Below are 24,029 nucleotides of genomic sequence, written 5' to 3'. Positions count from 1 at the left end.
TTTTATTGACTCATTCGACAAACTCCTATTGAGTATCTCCTATACATCAGTCTTCTAGATGTTGGAGACACTTCTGTGAGCAAAATATATAAAAATCTATGCTTTCTTGAAGCTCTGTCTTTCCCTGGAATTAATTTTTTTTTTTTTTGATAGGCAGAGTGCACAGTGAGAGAGAGAGACAGAGAGAAAAGTCTTCCTTTTGCCATTGGTTCACCCTCCAATGGCCGCCGCAGCCAGCGCACTGCGCTGATCCGATGGCAGGAGCCAGGTGCTTCTCCTGGTCTCCCATGGGGTGCAGGGCCCAAGCACTTGGGCCATCCTCCACTGCACTCCCTGGCCACAGCAGAGAGCTGGCCTGGAAGAGGGGCAACCGGGACAGAATCTGGCGCCCCCACCGGGACTAGAACCTGGTGTGCCGGCGCTGCAAGGCAGAGGATTAGCCTAGTGAGTGGCAGCGCTGGCCTGTTCCTGGAATTAACTAACAGCTAAAGATGTGATGGATCAAATCAATTAGGTTGAAGAGCCAGGACTCTCTGAATGCAATATTCAAGAAAGCTCTAGGGTCCAGCGCTGTGGAACAGCGGGTTAAAGCCCAGGCCTGAAGCACCATATGGGTGCCGGTTCTAGTCCCGGCTGCTCCTCCTCTGATCCAGTTCCCTGCTACGGCCTAGGAAAGCTGTGGATGATGGCCCAAGTCCTTAGTTCTCTACAACCATCTGGGAGACCCAGAAGAATCTCCTGGCTCCTGGCTTCGAATCGGTACAGCTGCGGCCGTTGCAGCTATCTGGAGAGAAAACCATGAGATGAAAGACCTCTCTCTCATGCTACCTCTCTCCCTCTCTCTGTATCTACCTCTCTCTGTAACTCTGTCTTTCCAATAAATAATAAATCTTTAAAAAAAAAAGAAAGCTCTAGGAAGATCTTGCTACTTCTATTTTTACTCTTTAAGCACATATTCAATTATCACCAACAAAATCTGTAATCATTGTTTTTAAGACTGCATATTTTCAGGAATATCTTTAACTTTCAAAAAGATACTGCAAATATTATTTTTCTAATAAAATAAAAACATAATATACTATATAATTATTATTATAGTTTAGTATTCTTAAATATTCTCACCAACACACTGAGGAAGTTGAGTCCATGTTCCATTAATGCATGTAATTGATCTGTGTCCAATCATTGTAAATGTTTCTCTGCAGCTGAACGCCACTGAATCTCCATGGTGATAGGGAGGGGCAGAAGGCTCAACGTAGCCATGCTCCAGTTCAGGTATATCTCCACATGTGCTTTCCTCCTCTGTGGAAATTTCATGAAAATGTAGTTATAGATAAACACAGCTTGTAGGTGTTAGGAAAACAAAAACTGTTTCAATATTAATAACTGTATATTTTACCAATACATGTTGGTAAGGTTGTCCAGTTTCCATCAACACACTCAATTTTATGAGGCCCCTTCAACAGAAATTTAGAATTGCAAACATATTCCACTACCTCACTGTGTTCATATTCTTCTTTCTTTATTCCTTTAACTTGTCCATTGAGGAGCTGAGGAGGTGAACTACATGATTGTACTTGCCCTAGAGTAGAAATATTGTAAATATTGGTTAAATTGCCTATTTTATAATTAAAAAACAATCAAATGGATACATCATCTTCTTTAATTTATTGTTCATCATCTTTCATTATAGCATTTTTAAACATTGAACAGGAGTGGTGTTTCACCAGATTCACATTTCCTGTGAATGACTTATATTGAATTAGCATTGAAGATAAATTTAGGTTTTAAATATGTTCATATTTTGAAGATGCATGCAGACCAATTAGCAAATATGGTTGTTTAAATTACAATGATTTTAAACATTTTATCATAAATTTTTGAAGAAAGTACAGTGACTGAGGCAATACTTGATCAACATATTTTCACTCTGATTCAGTAACTCATTCAATTGAATTGACCGTACACATGCAAAGGACTGTGACATAAGGCTCATGCTATGGAAAAATGGCCAATATTAGTGGTGGTATAGTAGGCAATAGGGAAATTATCAAAATAAGTCCTTCCTATCTCAGCCACCACTATGTATGTACAAACACTTCCATTAAATAGTTCAAGAAACTATTGGAAATTATTTTCTGAAGCAAGGAAACCTGAGGAGTCTGCCCCCCCACCCAGCACATGTCTTTTACAGAACCCTCTCGGAGTTAATGCATCAGCGTTCACATAAGGACATGCTGGAAGCTCACAGAAATTAGGAGAGGGAGAGCAGTTAGGATATTCAAAATCTGACTTCTTGGTTCAGCAATTGTAAGATAAATAATCACCTTTACATGTTGGAACATTAGGGGACCATCCAAAGTGGTAACACTGTATTGAATCTGGTCCCACTCTTCTAAGTCCCGCTCTGCAGGTGAATTTCAGCACGTCTCCAGCTCTGTATTTTTCGTTCTTGGGATCAATAACAAATACCTCTTTTCCTACTTGAGGAACCCTGCATTCTCTTTCTAAAAACATAAAGTAGTTTAATGAGAATATATAATTAATCTTCGCCAAAGTCAGCTTTAAATGTGTCATATAAATATGAGCAGATACTCAGTGATGGATATACTGGGGGAATCAGATAAATTCTCTTCCTGGGAAAACTGTTATACATGGTTATCCACCCTGCAAATTCCTATGGGACTCTGAGAAACAGTGTTTACTCCTTTGGCTAGAAACATTCTACATGAGCTCATCTTCCCCCCTTTCCCCTTCTAATCCTGGAAAACAGAGAGCTGATTATCAAATATAAAAGAGATTCCTGTAATTATCCACACAACTTGTCATAAAGGAAAAAGAACTACCCTTATGATCTGCAGAAACTAGTAATCAAAGTAGAAGGTTAAAAGTAGAAACTCAGGAGTAAAATAGCTGAGCAAGTTGTAACAAACCATGATGGTCATTGGAGCCCAGTTTTAAGTCATTTGCAAGCTTACATTTACTATAACAAAGACAGTTCTTTTCTAATCAGAATACTGTGATGGACGCACCCCTAGGAAAAAGTACCTTAGGGTATTTTAAAAATAGATTATTTTTTGGCTTCAAAAGACAGTTTACATCAAGTCAAAAAGAAATAGGTTGATTTCATCCTTGTGGTTTTTTTAAATGCTACTAGAATACTTAAAAAAATGGGACACATAATTTAATCAAAAAATTCCTGAAAATTCAGTACTCACCATAACATGTGGGTAAATCAGTCCAACCACTGTAACCACATTCTATGGTGCCTTTGGTGTGTCCATCTGTGTTTTCATATCCATCATGGCACTCGTAGTCCAATTGGTCACCAAGCTTATACCATATGCTATTGTTTTTGGCTCTGGAATTCTCAAAAACTGGCATGTCACAAGATTCTAATACATAATAAAATATAATATTTCACTTCTCATGTAATTTAATGGGCAATCTAAGGAACATTTACTATAAGAACAAATGGCTTTATCCATTAGCATGTGCTAATAAATTAAATACTATATAAAAATTATCTAAGAAAACTAATGTGATAGCACTGCTGGTAATAAAATAGGCCATTATAAATATAAAGAATTTTTAAAGTAAACCAGAATAGCATTTTGTGAACTAGATGTCAGACATAGTTGCTCTGACATACATAAGAGAAAAAATTAGTTGATTACAAAGATTAAGCTATAACATACATTTCCTATTCCTCAAAAAGAAGGTTTCAGGTTGATTATTTGTTATAATGTAGAACAGAATGAGCTTTATATGAGGATATTTTATCAATTTTTCTATAGATAGAACTCATAATAAGCATAGAAATTAGAAAGAATTAAAAGAGCAGGAATGGGTAGTCTAACTCTCCATTTCATTAATAGCTTGTTAGATATCAGGCAAAAATATCCCAGAACAGGTTGGGGATAAATAAGATAAACTGAACTAACTCCTCTTGGAAAATCTGTACTAACATTTGGGTAATGTGATGAGAAATCTTTCAACACAGCAAAGGTTGGTACCACCTTGAAATATTTCTTTCTTTCTACTATCTAGATATTGATGAAGATTTTCTAAGAGGAAGGGTATTCAGAAATGTACCTACCAAACAATAGAAAGCATACATTATAAAGATTAGATTTTTCTGGGATTGTATACTATGGAAACATACCACTGAAAACATTACTTTTATATGTATGGGGCAAAGACTTTGATATAAAAAGGCTGATCACCTAAAAAACAGGCATATTTAACATTCACAAAGGTCTCAGCTAAAATAAGTGCATGTACACCAGAAACACCTAAGCTTCCTAAACAATTTCCAAATCACAGGATGATTTAAGTGGAAAAAAAAATTGAACTGACATTGATATTCTACCATATTAGTATCTAATCTTAAAAGGAAGAATACATATATGATTTTTTCTCAAAGTTTTTATTTATTTTTTGAATAAAATCACTTATGCCCTCAACCCCCCCAAAAAAAACCAAAATAAAACTGAAGTAACTTTATCCTGTCATAAATAATATGAATAAATAATGGGATATGAACGTGTACATTACTCACTAATGCATGTGGGTTGATGGGACCATCCACTCTGCAGACATGTGACTGATCCTGATGTTTCACCATCTGTGGTTACATATCCTGGCTTACACCTGTATTCTGTTTTTCTGTTTAGGGCATACGTAAAATCAAATTCAGACATAAACCCATTCTCCACTTCTATATCTAATTTTGAACATGTTTCTAAAAGAGAAAAAAAGCAAGAAAAGATAGCAATATGTTTAATTATACTTACATTGACTTTAATACTATTAAGATGTCCATGTAAGAACAATGAGTCATGTATAAATAAAAACCTGGATTAAGTATAATTGTTCAAGTTCTTGTGTCTAAGAAAAAAAGCTATGAGTTTCCAAAAATAGTTTTTCAAGATACTTCATGAAATTTAATGGCTTTCATAAAGAAATCCACAGCCAACAAATGCTGGTGAGGCTGTAGGGGAAAAGGTACCCTAATCCACTGCTGGTGGGAATGTAAACTGTGCAGCCACTGTAGAAGACAGTATGGAGATACCTCAGATATCTGAAGATAGACCTATAAAATGACCCAGCTATTCCACTCCTGGGAATTTACCCAAAGGAAATGAAATCAGCATATGAAAGAGTTCCCTGTAGCACATGTTTATTGCAGCTCAATTCATACTAGCTAAATATGGAATCAACTCAGATGCCCATCAGTTGAAGACTGGATAAAGATACCATGGTATATGTACACTATGGAATACTACACAGGAGTGAAAAAATGAAATGCCAAAAAAAAAAAAATGGATGTGACTGGAAAACATTATACTTAGTGAGATAAGTCAGTCACAAAAAGACAAATGCCGTATGTTCTATACAATCTAACATCTAATCATCTAACAAAATCTAAAGGATTCTTTCTATAAAAGAAAAAATACTGAAAACAAGCTACTGAGTTTAAAAAATTAGAATAAAGAAAACAAAACATAAGTACACATTTTGAAAAAATTCATATGAGAAAATAAAATATTAGAGGAAATTAACAAAAGCAACATTTGCAACGATATGCATTAAAATTGGTAAACATCAGGCAAGAATAATCAAGAAAAACCGAGTTCCACAATGAGGAAACTGGAATAAAAAGATAAAAATAACAGTCATCATGTATCAGCAAACAAGGAGTACTTGACCGTAATTACAGAGAAAATAAGCAAATGATGTGCACTCTGTTTCAAGTGGTTTTAGACTTGCAGGGATTTTCCAGAAAACAGCACAGAAAGAAAGAATCTAAGCAAAGACATCAGTCTTGCTGGAAAAAAGTAACAAACTCAGTGTTTTCCGAGGGATTGAGGTTACTAGAATATGCAGAAGAGAGAGCCAGAGCAGAAGTGAGCTTGGAGTGGACAAGCTCTGAACACCTATAGCATGACCCCTTGGATCTTCGGCTGAATATTGACATGCTCCAGGTAGGACAAGACTGCAGGAACAGGGAGAAAGAATGACTTCCAGGGATCAATAAGGTCAACTGAGCACCAGCAAAACAGGCTGACATTCCAATGTGGTCAGTCTGAGTGGAAGACTCTTTTCAGCAGTGCTCAAGCTACGCCTAACTGAAGCCAATGGATAAACCACAATCCAAATCTGCGGAATGACAGAGAAGCAGTGTGGAATAAACAGGCTGCACTATCACTGGTATCAGGAAGAACAAGGTTCCACATCATTTACCTTGGCTACAATGCTAAGACAGCAGAAAAAGTAGAAGAAATAAACCAGTAAGAACAGAATTAAAATAATAAAGAAGAAAAATAAAAAAGTAAATAAACAATGCAAGAAAAAGCATTTCACTTTAGGAGATCCCAGAAACTGATTCTTTTAAACAGGGTTATCAGAAAAAAAAAAAAGAGTACAGGTGGCCATTTGATTTCCTCTTTTGAAAAATGTCTATTGAGGTCCTTTGCCCATCTCTTAAGTGGGTTGTTTGTTTTGTTTTTGTGGAGTTTCTTGATCTCTTTGTAGATTCTGCTTATCAACCCTTTATGTGTTGCATAGTTTGCAAATATTTTTTCCCATTCTGTCGGTTGTCTCTTCACTCTCCTGACTGTTTCTTTTGCAGTACAGAAACATCTCAATTTGATGCAATCCCAATAGTTGATTTTGGCTTTGACTGCCTGTGCCTCCCGAGTCTTTTCCAGAAACTCTTTGCCTGTGCCAATATCTTGAAGGGTTTCTCCAATGTTCTCTAATAACTTGATGGTGTCAGGTCATAGATTTAGGTCTTTAATCCATGTTGAGTGGATTTTTGTGTAAGGTGTAAGGTAGGGGTCTTGCTTCATGCTTCTGCACGTGGAAATCCAGTTTTCCCAGCACCATTTATTGAATAGACTGTCCTTGCTCCAGGGATTGGTTTTAGATCCTTGATCAAATATAAGTTGGCTGTAGATGTTTGGGTTGATTTCTGGTGCTTCAATTCTGTTCCATTGGTCTATCCATCTGTTTCTGTAGCAGTACCATGCTGTTTTGATTACAACTGCCCTGTAGTATGTCCTGAAATCTGGTATTGTGATACCTCCGGCTTTGTTTTTGTTGTGTGAGATTTCTTTAGCTATTTGAGGTCTCTTGTGCCTCCATATGAATTTCAGTATCATTTTTTCTAGATTTGAGAAGAAGGTCTTTGGTATCTTGGTTGGGATTGCATTGAATCTATAAATTGCTTTTGGGAGAATGGACATTTTGATGATGTTGATTCTTCCAATCCATGAGCATGGAAGATTTTTCCATTTTTTGGTATCCTCTTCTATTTCTTTCTTTAAGATTTTGTAATTCTCATCGTAGAGATCTTTAACGTCCTTGGTTAAGTTTATTCCAAGGTATTTGATTGTTTTTGTAGCTATTGTGAATGGATTGATCTTAGCAGTTCTTTCTCAGCGGTAGCATTGCTTGTGTATACAAAGGCTGTTGATTTTTGTGCATTGATTTTATATCCTGCCACTTTGCCAAACTCCTCTATGAGTTCCAATAGTCTCTTAGTAGAGTTCTTTGGATCCTCTAAGTAAAGAATCATATCGTCTGCAAAGAGAGATAGTTTGACTTCTTCCTTCTCGATTTGTATTCCTTTGATTTCTTTTTCTTGTCTGATGGCTCTGGCTAGAACTTCCAGAACTACGTTAAATAGCAGTGGTGAGAGTGGGCATCCCTGCCTGGTGCCAGATTTCAGTGGAAATGCTTCCAACATTTCCCCATTCAATAGGATGCTGGCTGTGGGTTTTTTATAAATTGCTTTGATTATATTGAGGAATGTTCCTTCTATACCCAATTTGCTTAGAGTTTTCATCATGAAAGGGTGTTGAATTTTATCTAATGCTTTCTCTGCATCTATTGAGATAATCATATGGTTTTTCTTCTGCAGTCTGTTAATGTGGTGAATCACATTGATTGATTTGTGAATGTTGAACCATCCCTGCATACCAGGGATAAATCCCACTTGGTCTGGCTGGATGATTTTCCTCATGTGTTGTTGTATTCTATTGGCGAGAATTTTATTGAGGATTTTTGCGTCTATGTTCATCAGGGGTATTGGTCTATAATTTTCTTTCAGTGCTGCATCTTTCTCTGGATTAGGGATTAAGGTGATGCTGGCTTCAAAGAAAGAATTTGGGAGGATTCCATCTTTTTCGATTGTTCTGAATAGTTTGAGCAGAATTGGAATTAGTTCTTTAAATATCCGGTAGAATTCAGCAGTGAATCCATCTGGTCCTGGGCTTTTCTTTGTTGGGAGGGACTTTATTACTGTTTCAATTTCTGTTTCAGTTATGGGTCTATTTAGGTTTTCTATGTCTTCATGGTTCAATTTAGGTAGGTTGCATGTGTCCAGGAATCTATCCATTTCTGATAGATTTTCCTGTTTGCTGGCATACAAGTCCTTATAGTAATTTCTGATGATTCTTTTTATTTCTGTGGTGTCTGTTGTTAGGTTTCCTTTTTCATCTCTGATTTTATTGATTTGGGTCTTTTCTTTTTTTAGTTAGTTGGGCCAATGGGGTGTCAATTTTGTTTATTTTTTCAAAAAACCAGCTTTTCACTTGGCTGATTTTTTGTAATGTTCTTTTGGATTCAATCCTATTAATTTCTTCTCTGATTTTAATTATTTCTCTTCTCCTACTAGCTTTGGGTCTGGTTTTCTGCAAATTTTCTAGATCCTTGAGATACAGTGAAAGCTTATCTATTTGGTGCCTTTCCAATTTCTTGATGTAGGCACCTATTGATATAAACTTTCCTCTCAACACTGCTTTTGCCGTATCCCATAAGTTTTGATATGTTGTGTTGTTATCCTCATTTACTTCCAGAAAGTTTTTGATTTCTCTTTTGATTTCTTGAATGACCCAGTGTTCATTCAGGAGCATGTTGTTCAGTCTCCATGTGTTTGCATACTTTCTAGGGTTTCATTCCGCTGTGGTCTGAGAAGCTGCATGGTATGATTCTAATTCTTTTAAATTTGCTGAGACTTGCTTTATGGCCTAGTATGTGATCAATCCTAGAGAAGGTTCCATGCACTGCTGAGAAGAATGTGAAGTCTTTAGATGTAGGATTGAAAGTTCTGTAGATATCTGTTAGATCCATTTGGGCAATAGTGTCGATTAAATCTGCTGTTTCCTTGTTGATCTTCTGTCTGGATGATCTGTCTATTTCTGAGAGTGGAGTATTGAAGTTCCCCAGTACTACTGTATTGGAATCTAAGTCTCCCTTTAAGTCCCTTAACATATCTTTTAAATAGACCAGTGCCCTGTAATTAGGTGCATATACATTTATAATAGTCACATCTTCCTGTTGAACTGAACCCTTAATCATTATATAGTGCTCCTCTTTGTTTCTCTTAACAGTCTTTGTATTAAAGTTTATTTTGTCTGACATTAATATGGCTACACCTGCTTTTTTTTGGTTTCTATTGGCATGGAATATCTTTTTCCAACCTTGCACTTTCAGTCTGCTTGCATCTTTGTTAGAGAGATGTATTTCTTGTAGGCAACAAATAGTTGGGTTTTGTTCCTTAAGCCAATCAGCCAATCGGTGTCTTTTAACTGAAGAATTCAGACCATTAACATTTAATGTGACTATTGATACATAGTGACTTTGCCCTGCCATTTTCCCGGAAATATTTTCTAGTATATGCTTTGAGCTTCCCATGCTCTTTTACTGGTAGGTGTTCTTCCTTTCCCTTCTTTCATATTGATGGCCGTGTTTCTGTGTTTCTGAGTGTAACACATCTTTAAGTATCTTTTGCAGGGCCAGACGAGTGGCGGCAAACTCTTTCAATTTCTGTTTGCTATGAAAGGTCTTTATTTCACCTTCATTCAGAAATGAGAGCTTGGCAGGATATAATATTCTGGGCTGGCAATTTTTCTCTCTTAGCACCTCTGCTATGTCTCGCCATTCCCTCCTAGCCTGTAGTGTTTCTGATGAGAAATCTGCTGTGGGTCTAATGGGAGATCCTCTGAGAGTAATCTGACGTTTCTCTCTTGCACATTTTAGGATCTTTTCTTTATGTTTCACTGTGGTGAGTTTAATTACCACGTGTCGTGGTGAGGATCTCCTTTGGTCATGTTTATTGGGGGTTCTATGAGCTTCCTGTAGTAGGATGTCTCTGTCCTTCTCCAAACCTGGAAAGTTCTCTGCTAGTATCTCACTAAAAAGGCCTTCTAATCCTTTCTCTCTCTCCATGCCTTCAGGAACTCCTAGAACTCGAATGTTGGTTTTTTTAATAGTATACTGTAGATTCCCAACAATATTTTTTAGATTTCTAATTTCCTCTTCTTTTCTTTGGTTTGACTGTCTGTTTTCCTGTGCTCTGTCTTCTAAGTCCGATATTCTCTCTTCTGTTTCACTGACTCTGTTTTTTAGACTTTCTAATGTGTTTGTCATTTGATCTATTGAGCTCTTCATTTCACTTTGATTTCTCTTCACTATCACACTTTCCTGTTCTACTAGTTTCTGCATTTCATTTTGATTCTTCCTTAAAATTTCATTTTCACGAGAGAGATTTTCAATCCTGTCCAATAAGGATTTCTGTAGTTCAAGGATTTGCTTTTGAAAACTTCTAAATGTTCTTATCATAAATTTTTTGAAACCGTATCTTGCATTTCTTCTATCTCATCATCTTCATAATCTTGGCTTGGGGTGTTTTGTTTATTTGGAGGCGTCATAGTGTCATCGTTGATCTTGTTTCCTCGATTTCTGTGTTTGTTGCTTGGCATTGTTAATTCTTCTTCCCTCACTCTGAGTTTTTTTTTTTTTTATACTATGTCTGTGTTAAGTGGACTGCCTGCTGTTGGAGGAGCCTTGGAAGCTTGAGATGGGTGTGGCCTGAGAGCTCTGCTTGGTTCTTCCGTGTTACGGGTGTGCAAAGGTGACACCCTCAGGTTATGCGTGGTAAATCTCTCTCTATGTATTTGTTTATTTATTTATTTTATTTTATTTTATTTTTTATTCAGGAGGTAAGTAATACCACATGGCTGAGCAGAATTGATGGTATTTAGCCTCTGATCTCTGGCTTCTACCCAATGAGTCTGTGCAGGTTCAGTTTCTACTGAGGACTCCCACTGGGTTCCCTAGGCTACTGAATTGTAGCTTTAGCTCTCCCCTTTTGTTATGTATATCCCGAGTGGGGCCTGCTCTTTGTCTCTTGCTTACCTTTGCAAGGTTGGTGGAGAGAGAAACTTGTTTGTACCAGTACCCCCCCCACCATTTTTTTTTTCCTTCTCTCCTGTAGTCAGTCTGGTGAACTTTCCCACCTCAAAGCCTGCTTCCCTCTAGATTCTGTCCGCTGTTTCCCCGCCAATGTCTCCAGTTACTGAGCTCACCTCACCTTCCAGCGCAGATGTGTGGACTCAGAGCCCTGGGCGTCCCTGCTCTCCCCATTGGTGTCTGTGTGACATCCACTCCCCTTCCCACACTGGCGCGCAGACCCTACGGCTCCCGTCCACGCGGTGGGCGACCTTGCTCTGCCAGTAGGTCCTCTGAGTCACAGCCACTAGATCCGGAAGAGTTTCCTCTGCAATTTTTTCCTGATCCTTTTTCTGAGGCTACCGTAACTCCACTTTTATTAAACTAAATTTTCCCGGACTATCGGTGCGCGCCCTCACTATTCCGCCATCTTGGCTCCGCCCCCCATACTTATTCTAAATCTACAGTAATTAAAATAGAACACTTGGGAAAATTATTTACAAATAGTATAACATAGATTATCCAGAAGAATAGCTAATATATTTATATTAATAATATTTAACATATGAGAAAGGTACAATAACAGAGTACTGCGAAAATGTCATTTCCCATAATTTTAAAAAAGGAATTATGGTTATTAGTTTACATGAAAATAAATTCAAAATGGATTAAATATATGAAAAAAGGTAGCATTACTTTTTAAAATAAAATTCAATATAATGTCACTAGGTTTTAAAGAAGAGAAATAATACTTTAGAAAGAAACAGATTAATCATAAAAATACTTATAATTTTATAATAGAACAACTTCTCTTTAGAATATAAAGAAAAGAAAAACACAAGCCACAGAAATCAAGGACATATTTACAATACATATAATTGAAAGAGGATTAACATGTAGAATGACTAAGATTCTTCAGCATAAAAACCCTTAAAAAGGTAAATTTAAATAACCATCACACTAGATTTCACAGATTAGAATAATTTACTGCCATTGACCTATGAATATACATGTCTAACTCAAGTAATAGGAAATGCCCATTAACACTACCATGCTATAGCATTTTATAGCCACTCTTTCTGTAAATATTAAAGTGGGTTATCACTTGATCATTAGCCAGACCAACAAGGAAATGTACATATGAGTGTACACTGGTACACCCATTTTAGGAAAACCTTGTAAGGCAGAATGTAAACCATGTCTGAGAAAAACCCATTTCTAGTTATATATGCTAGGGAAACTCAGTAACAGTACAGTGGAAAGTACTTAAATGCACAAAGGTCATTTTTTTTGTGAAAATGGTATTATTTTCTATTTTAAATTAAAATTTTTTTGACAGGCAGAGTTAGACAGTGAGAGAGAGAGAGACAGAGAGAAAGGTATTCCTTCCCTTGGTTCACACACCAAGTGGCCGCTATGGCTGGCGTGTTGCGGCCAGTGCGCTGTGCCAATCCAAAGCCAGGAGCCAGGTGCTTCCTCCTGGTCTCCCATGCAGGTGCATGGCCCAAGCACTTGGGCCATCCTCTATTGCCTTCACGGGCCACAGCAGAGAGCTGGACTGGAAGAAGAGCAACTGGGACAGAATCTGGCGCCCCAACCGGGACTAGAACTCAGGGTGCCAGCACCACAGCAGAGGATTAGCCTAGTGAGCTGCGGTGCTGGCCTAAATTAAAATTTTATGACAATTTTGAGTCAACTGAGTAAGAGACTTGTAATGTGTATCTGTTTTTCAAGATTTATTTTAATTATTTGAAAGATAACAGTTATTGAGAGAGAGGGAGAGATGTATCCTCTTTCTTCCCACTGGAGAAGAGTATTAGGAAATGATGAACATACTGAGGTCTCAGAGCACTTTACTTACTGACACGTATGCACTTGGGGAGAGGGGACCAGCCATTCTCTGTACATGTGATTTCGGTCTGCTCATTTGGAAGACTATAGCCCGGATAGCAGTCAACTTTCACAGATTCATTCTGTAAATAAGGTCTTTCTGAAGATGGACGATATCCATTTTCCACATAACTGAATGTACATTTTCCTAAGGATCATAAAAATGATTTGAAAGGTAAGAATATTAATTTGGTCAATATTGTAAGTTAAAAATTACCTTTATAATATTTAAACAATAAAGTATATGTATCCAAAAATAACCTATAATTAAGAAACACTGAAACTACTATTAAATGCTTATTAAAAAAATCAATATTCCATGCTATGTATCTTTAGTTTTAAAATTGCTATATACATAAAAGGTATCGAGATTCTTGTAAAAAATCTCAATATTTGTCACATGATGTTTATGAAGAGCTCTTTATAAAAGAAAAATCTACTGAGGTCATTTGTTGTAGAATTATTCCTTCATTTTATTTTTCATATTTATTTGTCTATTTCTCAGTTTATTTATTTATTTGAGAAGCTGAGAGGGAAGGAGAGTGAGAGAGATAGCGACAGGAGGGGAAACTTCTATCCATTGGCTCACTCTCCCACTGTCTGCAATAGCAGGGAATGGGCCAGCTGAAGCCAGGAGCCAGAAACCCAATCCAAGTCTGCCACATGGGTGACATGCATCCGGCTACTTGAGCCATCCACTGCTGCATCCAGGAATGCACATTCACAGGAAGCTGGAATTGGGGCAAAATCAGGACTAAAACTCGGGCACTCTGAAACAGGAAGTGAGTGATCCAGAGGTGTCTGACCACTAGGTGAAGGCTCACCTTCCTGGGTTCTATTCTTGTCATGCAAGTCTTAGTTGTTAGCACCTATGTGCTCCTCTTTGCACTCTTGGGAATATTTATGTAAATCTAACTGCTAAGACAGGTACTTACTGAGACAGGGCACTTCGGGTGACCATCCTTCTTTGGTGCAATGAATGTAATCCCAGTATGAATTTGAAGGAGTCACAAAATTGGGGTTGCAGTGATAGCTATAATAGTTTCCTACAGCTACTGGAAAGTATGGTCTATATCTGTCTTCATAATACAGACGTCCATGATTTATTTGTGGAAAATCACAGGGTTTCACTTGCAATAAGAAACAAAAAAAGTGCAAAAAATCTTTTACTTTATTGAACAATCACATCAGAGTTGAATCATTTGGTCAATGAATTATATTCTCTTGATACTATAATTACACCCATTGAAATAAGGTTTTTAGAATAAGGCAAGTTATAGAATTCGGATTTCTGGGGGGGGGGACTCTTTGTTAATGAAAATGAAAATGTGTCTTGTCATTCACAAGGACCTACAAACTAGTATAAAGCCTTCAGGGAAAAAAAAGAGTACAGACTTATACTACAAATTCTCCTCGAGTACATATGACATATCCTCACTCCGGCTAATTAAATGAACATTCTTGTTAAGAGGTGAAGGTATGGATCTTACCTTTCAGTTCATACCTTTCTTTTTTAATTTTCAATTCTCATCAGAAATCAGAATCCACCTTTTCTCATAAAAATGCAATATAGGGAGATAGTAGTTTGGTTTTGTTTTGTTTTAAAATTTTTATTTTTATTTTTACTTCAGACAATTTAAGAAATATAGAAAAACAAAAAAATTTTTCTTTTCATCATACCACAAAACATTTATCAAAACTTTTGGGATACAGCAAACACAGTATTAAGAAGAAAGTTTATAGCAATTATTGCCTACATCAAAAATTGAAAAGGTATTAAATAATGAATCTAAAAAGGCATTTCAAAAACCTGAAGAACAAGGACAAACAAAATTCATAATCTGGAGAAGGAAATAAATAATACAATTAGAGAATAAAAAGAAATTAAAATTATAAAATATCAGTGAAATGAAGAACTGGTTTTTTTTGAAAAAAAAAATTGATAAAAGATTTGTCCATATAACCAAAACAAAAACAAAAAGGAAGAAGTCCCAAATTACTAAAATCAGAAGTGAAAAGGGAGGGGCTGGTGCTGTGGCGCAGTGAGTTAAAGCCCTGACCTGAAGCACCGGCATCCCATATGGGTGCTGGTTCTAGTCCCGCCTGCTCCTATTCCAATCCAGCTCTCTACTATGGCCTGCAAGGCAATAGAAGATGGCCCAAGTGCTTGGGCCCCTGCACCCACATGGGAGACACAGAAGAAATTCCTGGCTCCTGGTTTCGGATCAGCACAACTCCGGCCATTGCAGCCATCTGGGGAGTAAACCAATGGATAGAAGACCTCTCTCTCTGTCTCTACCTCTCTCTGTAACTTTGTTTTTCAAATAAATAAAATCAACGTTTAAAAAAAAAAGAAATGAAAAGGGAAACAGGAAGTGATGCCACAGGAATGGAAAAAATTAGGAATTATTTCAAATAGCTATATGTCAATAAATTGGGAAATATAATAGAAATGAATGTATTTCTGGAGAGATACAGTTTACCAAAACTGTGGCATGAGAACATGGAAAGTGTGAATACATCAATAGCCAAGACTGATACTGAGTCAGCAACAAAAACTTGTTCAATAAAGAAAAGCCCAAGACCTGATGGTTTCACTGCTGAATTTTACTGAACTTTTAAGGAAGAACTAATCCTAATTCATCTATTTTATTTATTTACTTACTTACTTATTTATTCATTTGAAAAGTACAGCTAAAGAGAGGGAGGGAGGAATAGAAAGAGGGAGGGAAGGAGGGAGAGAGAGAGAGAGAGAGAGAGAGAGACTGATCTTCCAACTGCTGGTTCACTCCCCAAATCGCTACAGCAGCCAGGCCTGGGTCAGGCTGAAGCCAGGATCTAGACTCCACCAGGTCTCACATGTGGGTGGCAGTGACCCAAGTTTTCCCAGGCCGTGAGCAGGCAGCTGGATTGGAAGTGGAGCAGCTGGGACACAAACCCACACCCATATGTGAATCTGGTGCAGCAGATGGCAGCTTAACCCGCTGAGACACAGCACCAGGCCCCCACCCAATTCATCTTAAATTATTCAAAGTAATTAAAAGGAAGGAACTCTTCCAGACTTATTCTATGAGGGCAGCATTACCTTAACTCCAAAACCAGAGAAAGATACAACAGCAAAGAGAACTATAGAGCAATATCACTGATGAATACAGATGTAAAATTCCTCAACAAAAGATAGTAAACTGAAGTCAACAAAACATTAAAAAGATCATCCGCACAGAACAAGTGGGATTTATCCCAGGGATGCAGGGATGGCTCAACAAACAAGAGTCAATAAACAGGATACATCATATCAACAAAATGAAGGAAAATAAACATGATTCTCTCAACAGCTGCAGAGAACGCATTTGATAAAATACAATATCCTTCCATAAAATTAAAATTAAAAATGAGTATAAAAGGAACAAACGTCAACACAATCAAGGCAATATATGATAAACTCACAGCCAGGATCATATTGAATGGAGAAAAGCTGGAAGCATTGCCACCAAGTTCTGGAACCAGACAAGGATGCGCACTTTCACCATTATTATTCGATATATTTTTGTAACTTTTAGCCACATCCATTAGAGAAGACAAAGAAATCAATGGGAAAGCAGGAAGTCAAATTATACCTGTTTGCAGCTGATCTGATCCTTTATACTGGGGAAATAAAGACTCCACTGAGACTGATGGAACTCAGTTTGGCAAAGTTGCAGGATATAAAATCAACACACAAAAATCAGTAGCATTCATATATACTAATAATTCTTGGATTGAGAAAGAACTTACAAGGTCAGTCTGATTCACCATAGGTCCCAAACATTTAAATGCCTTAGGATGAATTTAACCAAAGATGTGAAATATCTCTACAATGAAAATGACAAAACATTAATGAAAGAAATAGGAGACACACACAAAAAGAAAAATGTTCCACATTAGGATGGGCAGATCATTAGAATCCCAGTCAAATGCCAAGGACATTCCTCACAGAACTAGAAGAAAACAGTTCTAAAATTCATATGGAAACACAAAAGATCCTAAATAGCCAAAGCAATTTTAAGCAATAAAACAAAGGGGAGGCATCACAATATCAGATTTCAAAACCTACCACAGGGTTGGTATAATCAAAAAAGCCAGGTACTGGACAAAACAGATGTATAGACCAATAGAACAGAATAGAAACTCCATAAATTAATCCATGCATCCACAACTAACTGATCTTTGACAAATGAGCTTAAATTACTCCTGGGAGTTAGGACAGTCTTCATCAAATTGTGTTGGAAAAATTGGACTTCCATATGCAGACATTTGAAACAAGACCACTACATTATACCTTAAACAAAAATCAACTTACAATTTATCAAGGATCTATACCTAAGAACTGCAACTCTCAATTTTTTTAAAGAAAGTACAGTTCTTTTTTTTCTGAAAGATTCATTTATGTATTTGAAGGTGGAGTTACAGAGAGGCAGAGGGAGAGAGAAAGAGAAAGAGATAAAGAGAGAGAGAGAGAGAGAGAGAGAGAGAGAGAGGGAGGGAGAGGTCTTCCATCCATGGTTCACTTCCCAGATGGACACAATGGCTAGAGCTATGCTGATCCAAAGCCAGGAGCTTCTTCTGGGTCTCCCACATGTGTGCAGGGGCCCAAGGACTGTATTACTTTCCCAGGCCATAGCAGAGAGCTGTATTGGAAGTGGAGCAGCCAGGACTCAAACCAGCGCCCATGTGGGATGCCGGCACTGCACGCAATGGCTTTACCCACTACACCACAGCAACAGCACCAACCAACAATTTTCTAGAGGGAAACATCGGGGGAATGTACAAGACTCTGGTCTGGGCAAAGATTTCTTGGATATGATCCCAGAAGCACAGGCAATGAAAGGAAAAATAGACAAATTGGATTACATCAGCTAAGAAGCTTCTTCAAAGCAAAAGAAACTCAGTAAGTGAAAAGGCAACCTACAGGATAGGAGAAAGTATTAGCAAACTATTTATCTGATAAAGGATTAATGTCCATAATATGTAAGGAACAAAAGAAACTCAACAACAAAACAAATAACCCAGCTAAGAAATTGGAAAGAACATGAACAGGAACTCCTCCAGGTTGAAATACAAATAGCCAGCAGACATGTGAGAAAATGCTCAGGACCACTAGCCATCAGGGAAAGGAAAATAAAAACCACAATGAGGCATAACCTCACCCCAGTTAGAATGGCTATTATTCAAAAGTCAAAAAATAGCAAATGCCAGTGAGGATGCGGAGAAAAAAATACCCTAATACATTGCTCGTGGGAATATAAACTGGTACAACCATTCTGGAAAACATTATAGAAAGTTCTCAGAAAACTAGAAATAGATCTACTATATGAACCAGCTATCCCACTCCTGGGAAACTATCCAAAGGAAATGAAATCAGCATAAGAAAGTGTTACATGCACTCCCATGTTTGTAACCCTTCAGTTCACAATAGCTAAAATATGGAATCAAACCAGATGTCCATCAACTGATGACTGGATAAAGAAAGTATGGTATATACAGGCTGGAATTATACTTGGTCATAAAAAAGAATGAAATCCTGATATTTGCAGCAAAATGGATACAACTGGAGAGATTATTGTGCTAAATGAAATAAGCCACACCCAAAGTTTCAATATCACATGTTTTCTCTTATTCGTATCAGTTAATATGTTCAGAGGATAAAAGTTGTGAGGACATCAGGTTATTTGGTATTTAGTTGTAAATATTGCTTCACTGAATCAAACTATGTATATGATGATATACTCTTATTTAACACATCAAAATAAAGAAATAGAGAGTGAAGGATAGTGAGGACCCTTGCAGTACCAGCAATGTTTTGTTCTTATTTTGGGTGTTGGTTATGAGTGTGATCACATGACCAAAAGTCATGATCTGTAAATTATGTGTAGTTCTTGGTCTGTATACTGAATGTTAATAAAATGTCTGAGAAAGAATTGGAATGGAACTCACAGCTACATCTTGGACCAGGCACCCAGCCACTCCCCGTGCATCTTGCTGTATTTCCCCGGGTTGCAGGATAAAAACCTGTTTTACACTCATATTTGATTTCATCTCCAGTTCTGTGTTGAATCCTTTTCGGTAAGTAGGATCCATTTGGAATATAAGGAGCATTACATGTTACTTCTGAAAAGAAAAGGGATATGTGAATAATGTAGAAATCAGTGCCCAGACAAGTTAATCAACTACATGAAGATAAAAAAGTAGATGTTAATTATATATCTTTGCAACATCACAAAATGTGTACATCTTCATATCCTTTCTGCTTTATCATTCATATTTTCCTCCACTATGTTTGTCATTAGATGCATTTGTACCCCTTGGACTTTTAATCACTCTTTCTCGAAAGCCAACATACACTTCATGATTTTCCATATCCAGCAATGACTCCATGACATATAGCTTCAACTGTTCTTTCCACTTCTTTTTACCTCTTAGGTTTCTATTCTCATAGGGGCTGTTTGCAATACTCAGTGTCTTTTTCTTCCAGACAGTTTGTGGGAAGTACATCCTTCCTGTTTGAAGTAAATGTGACCATGTGCCTTGTATAAGACAATGAAATGAAAATGGATGTAGTATCTTTCATCTTGGAGAGGAAGTTTTCAAAGCTATTCTGTGAATTTTTATGCTCTCTCTCATAGCTGCAGTGACTACGGAAGGACACGGAAAAGTGATATCTTTCTCATCTAATTCTTAAAACTATTAAAATGAAGAGAATCCTTGAAAATGAGCATGAACTGGAAAACATAGCCTATGAAGATATCAAGATATTACAATAGATTTTCCTTGCCGTGATAGAATAACCTAGTACAGGGCTTGGACAACCTTTCTGCAAAGGGCCAGATAGAAGATCTCTGTTGCAGTTCTTCAACTCTGCCACTGTGGAGCAAAAGTAGCCATAACAATTAGTTAACACACCATAAGCAAATGGGCATGATTGTGATCTGAAAACACTTTTTTGACCTATGAGCTATAGTCTGCTACCTTTGACCTCATCTTTCCTAACTTACAACATTCTTCTCATTCCTTTTCATCAACTGTGCCATCTCTCAATAATGGAACGATTTTCAATATTCCTTTTCAAATAAAACATTGTATTTTAAGTTTTGTAGAAAAGTTACATAGTTATCTACATTAGGGTTATATTGTATTTTAAATTAAAAATGTATGGTGGGCATTTGGTAGTGCCCGAAATCCACTTATATGCCTCTAATTCACTTCCTCTTCCATTTTTCAAAGTAAGTGATGGCCTTAGTCAACTTTTTGTTCCTATAATAAATTTGTAAAGCAGGTTAACAACAAAGGAAAAGGGGTTATTTTGGTTCATGGTTCTGGAGGTGCAAAGTCTAGGGGTCTTCTCTCGTAATGGCCTTCTTGCTGGCAGAGTTCCAAGGTTGGGTGGGGCATCACCTGGTTAGATGTAGGGAGGGCACTTGTCTGTGTTTCTCTATCAGCCTGCAGTCTCTCTGTCCTTATACAGCCACAAGGATCAAACCTTGGAGACTCATCCTAGTGCCTAGCTTACTCTTAATTACTTCGCTAAGGTATCTGAACACCATAGTTAGATTCAAGTCTCTACCTTCTTAGTAACCTTGATTTATGACTTTGGCTCTGACCTTCTGCATGGACTTGGAGACCAAATTCTATTCAAGCTGTCACAGTGACCTATAGTCTCCTCACTTTCCTCAAGTCACTTAAACTATTGCTCCTTCGCCAACAGGAATAGTCTGCATTCACACAAATCAGATAAAACCACCAGTTGAGACATCTTTATACTTCTTTCCAACATTCCTTCAACATTAGCTTTTTATAAACTACAACATTAGCAGTTGAAGGTAAGACCTTCAGTGGTAAGGTATTCCATTGAAATGCAGGTTAGCTTCAGATCTTGTTTTCCCATGAATCTTGGACCATTGTTTATTTCTTCCCTCTCACTTTGTCAGCTACTCTCTCTTAAATGGACATGCAAGCTTCTGTGATTTTAAACTCCTTTTCTCAAGCCTTATTAAAGTCTAGCTAATGTGGTAAGTTCTGTCTCTCCTTCACAAGCAGAATTCTTAAGATACATTATCCCAATTGATATCTCTACTTTCTTATCTCTTTTTTTCTACAACCAACTACTCTTTGGTTTCTGCCACTTCCCTGAAAAAAGTCACCAGTGTGCTCCACTTTCCAAATCCAGAAACTCTTTCTATTCCACCTATACCATGGCTGATATATATTACAAAGTCCTTCATTATGTACTGAACTGAACCGATAAAACGCTTTCTAACACTTGACCCTGTTGATCACTGACTATGTTTGCCTGCTTCTCCTTGCTTTGTCTAAATAATACTTTCACTTTATAGTTTATGATTTTCTTTTATTTTTATATTTGTTGGTGGTTCCTCTTCTGCTACTTAATGTTTAGGCCCTGACTATTCCCCTTATCTTTCCTACTATTGCTTTCTACACTGCAAACATGCTTAGTTGTCTGACCCTCTTTTTTCTTTTTCTTTTCTTTTTTTTTTTTTTTTTTTTTTTTTTTTGGCCGGCAGAGTTAGGCAGTGAGAGAGAGAGAGACAGAGAGAAAGGTCTTCCTTTCCGTTGGTTCACCCCCCAAATGGCCGCCACGGCTGGCACACTGCACCCATCTGAAGCCAAGATCCAGGTGCTTCCTCCTGGTCTCTCATGTGGGTGCAGGGCCCAAGCACTTGGGGCCATCCTCTACTGCCCTCCCAGGCCACAGCAGAGAGCTGGACTGGAGGAGGAGCAACCGGGACAGAATCCCAGAATCTGGCGCCCCAACCGGGACTAGAACCCGGGGTGCCCGCGCCGCAGGCGGAGGATTAGCCTACTGAGCCGCAGCACCGGCCCTGACCCTCTTATACCCCAAGCTTATTCCTATCATTGGAGCTCCCCATTCCTGTGTGTTGAATGATCCTGCCCCAGATCTTCACATGGATGCTCATCGGCCCCTCAGAAACTTCTTTCTTGCAGATTCTATAGAGATCATGTAAACAAGCATTTCTACTTTACAGTGGTTTTCGTGGAGATATTGATATTGTTGTTTCCCTGTTCAAAATCTCTGTGAGTTAAGATATTTCCATACTTAAAAGCTAACCCCATTTTATGCTAATAACCTCTCTAATGAGGTCCAAATCAAATATCCCACTATAGCTGCACACTGTACAGGTTCCTGTGTATATCCAAAGATACATCCAATTTTAATATGTCTTCAGTATTTGACATTAACCGACACTAATCTCAACTGAGCTTTAAATGTGTTCTTTTTTTTATTTTCTCTCTCACTTCATTCTGATATATCTATCATATTTTCATTTACTCATTTCATATATCCATTGCAGTATAGTTTTTCTTCCCTTAGGTCTCACCCCATGGTGTAACTCACCTTAAAGCTATGAGATAGAAAAAAGAACTTTAAGTAAGATACCAACCAAATAATATTAATTTAAAAAATAATTAAAAATAAAGACTTCTGGTGATTTCTTTGGTGCTACAAACACAAATCCCTTAACAAACATTAATTCCACACCATCATAATTGCCCTTCAAATAAATAGTGCTACTAATACATTGCCATATCATGTTTTATATCACAAACAATAATATTTGAGACCATTCAAAATTCCAGGCTACTGTTTCCCTACTATTAGAAATAGCCAGGGCCAGCGCTGTGGCACAGCAGGTTAAAGCCCTGGCCTGAAGCGCCGGCATCCTATATGGGCGCCAGTTCGAGACCCAGCTGCTCCACTTCCAATCTAGCTCTCTGCTTTGGCCTGGGAAAGCAGTGGAAGATGGCCCAAGTCCTTGGGCCCCTGCAACCACATGGGAGACCCGGAAGAAGCTCCTGTCTCCTGACTCCGGATCGGCGCAGCTCCGGCCGTTGCGGCCATCTGGGGAGTAAACCAGTGGATGGAGAATCCCCTCCCCTGCTTCTCCTTCTCTGTGTAACTCTAAATTTCAAATAAATAAATATTTAAAAACAAAAAAGGAAAAAAGAAATAGCCATGTGTCATTTAAATTATAAATAATAAATCTAGATTAGCACTTTATGTTATGAATTAATTAAAAATAAGTCTGGGCAGGGAATAGATGGATTTGGATCAAAAATCCCTATATAGAGCAAGTCTTGGAACCTTTAATTATTCCTGTAAGTTTTGACAATTTACCCAGATATGAAACTCCAGACATGGACATGCCACAGATCAGAAAGAAATAAAATCATGTAAGTATGTTTTTCCTAGATTGTTTTATTTAAATTTTGTTTTGTTATTTGGCTTCAAGACTCTTATTGAGGCAACTAAGAGAGTTTTGAGTTATATAATTTCAGAGAAAGTAGGGCAAATAGATTTTGAATTCATCATATATCAGCAAGCAATTTCTTGCATTGTGCCAGGAAAAAAAGAGAATTATTTGGGATACATTAGCTGAGGTGCAGAAAGTAGAGTATTATTACTGCTGCTGTTATTAATATTAAGAAAACTATTCAGTTAATCCAAATATATTTCAAGAAAGGGAAGCACATTATAAGAGAGAATGCATTTTTATCTAATTTGGAGTGAATATCCATTTATGTTGATTTTTAGCAAACTGCCGTGTGAAAGAGAAAACCCTAAAGCAAGAGTTATGTGTGCATTTATGAGGCATATGGTTTAAAGTTCATAAGGTTCTTAAGAATTCGACCTTCTTCCTATCACAGTATTACAGTATCTATAAAGCAGCCCTTTCAGGAGGTCACTGACCACGCATAACACTGTAGTTTATTTTATTCACTACAACAACATTCATCAAAAGCCAACAAACTTCTTTTTCAGAAATGTTTGCAAGTATCTCAAGGTGGTCATTATACTACTAGCTGTATCTTGCTATTTTTCTCAT

At 37.4% G+C, this 24,029-nt stretch overlaps 1 protein-coding gene across 1 annotated transcript in view; it reads right to left on the bottom strand.

Moving 5' to 3' along the window:
• The window catches only part of CFH (complement factor H), a 60,629-nt gene that overhangs the window by 16,580 nt on the left and 20,020 nt on the right, over nucleotides 1-24,029 (bottom strand). The window contains exons 7-14 of the mRNA XM_008268715.4: nucleotides 19,102-19,275; nucleotides 14,064-14,258; nucleotides 13,100-13,276; nucleotides 4,562-4,744; nucleotides 3,219-3,395; nucleotides 2,328-2,507; nucleotides 1,400-1,582; nucleotides 1,123-1,302 (exon numbers count right to left, since the gene is read on the bottom strand). Of these exons, the coding sequence (XP_008266937.2) occupies nucleotides 1,123-1,302; nucleotides 1,400-1,582; nucleotides 2,328-2,507; nucleotides 3,219-3,395; nucleotides 4,562-4,744; nucleotides 13,100-13,276; nucleotides 14,064-14,258; nucleotides 19,102-19,275 (1,449 nt within the window). The remainder of the gene's footprint in view (nucleotides 1-1,122; nucleotides 1,303-1,399; nucleotides 1,583-2,327; nucleotides 2,508-3,218; nucleotides 3,396-4,561; nucleotides 4,745-13,099; nucleotides 13,277-14,063; nucleotides 14,259-19,101; nucleotides 19,276-24,029) is intronic.

Source organism: Oryctolagus cuniculus, chromosome 13 (genome assembly GCF_964237555.1).
Source record: "Oryctolagus cuniculus chromosome 13, mOryCun1.1, whole genome shotgun sequence".
NCBI classification, from domain to species: Eukaryota; Metazoa; Chordata; class Mammalia; order Lagomorpha; family Leporidae; genus Oryctolagus; species Oryctolagus cuniculus.
This window is presented reverse-complemented; position numbering and strand designations above follow the sequence as displayed.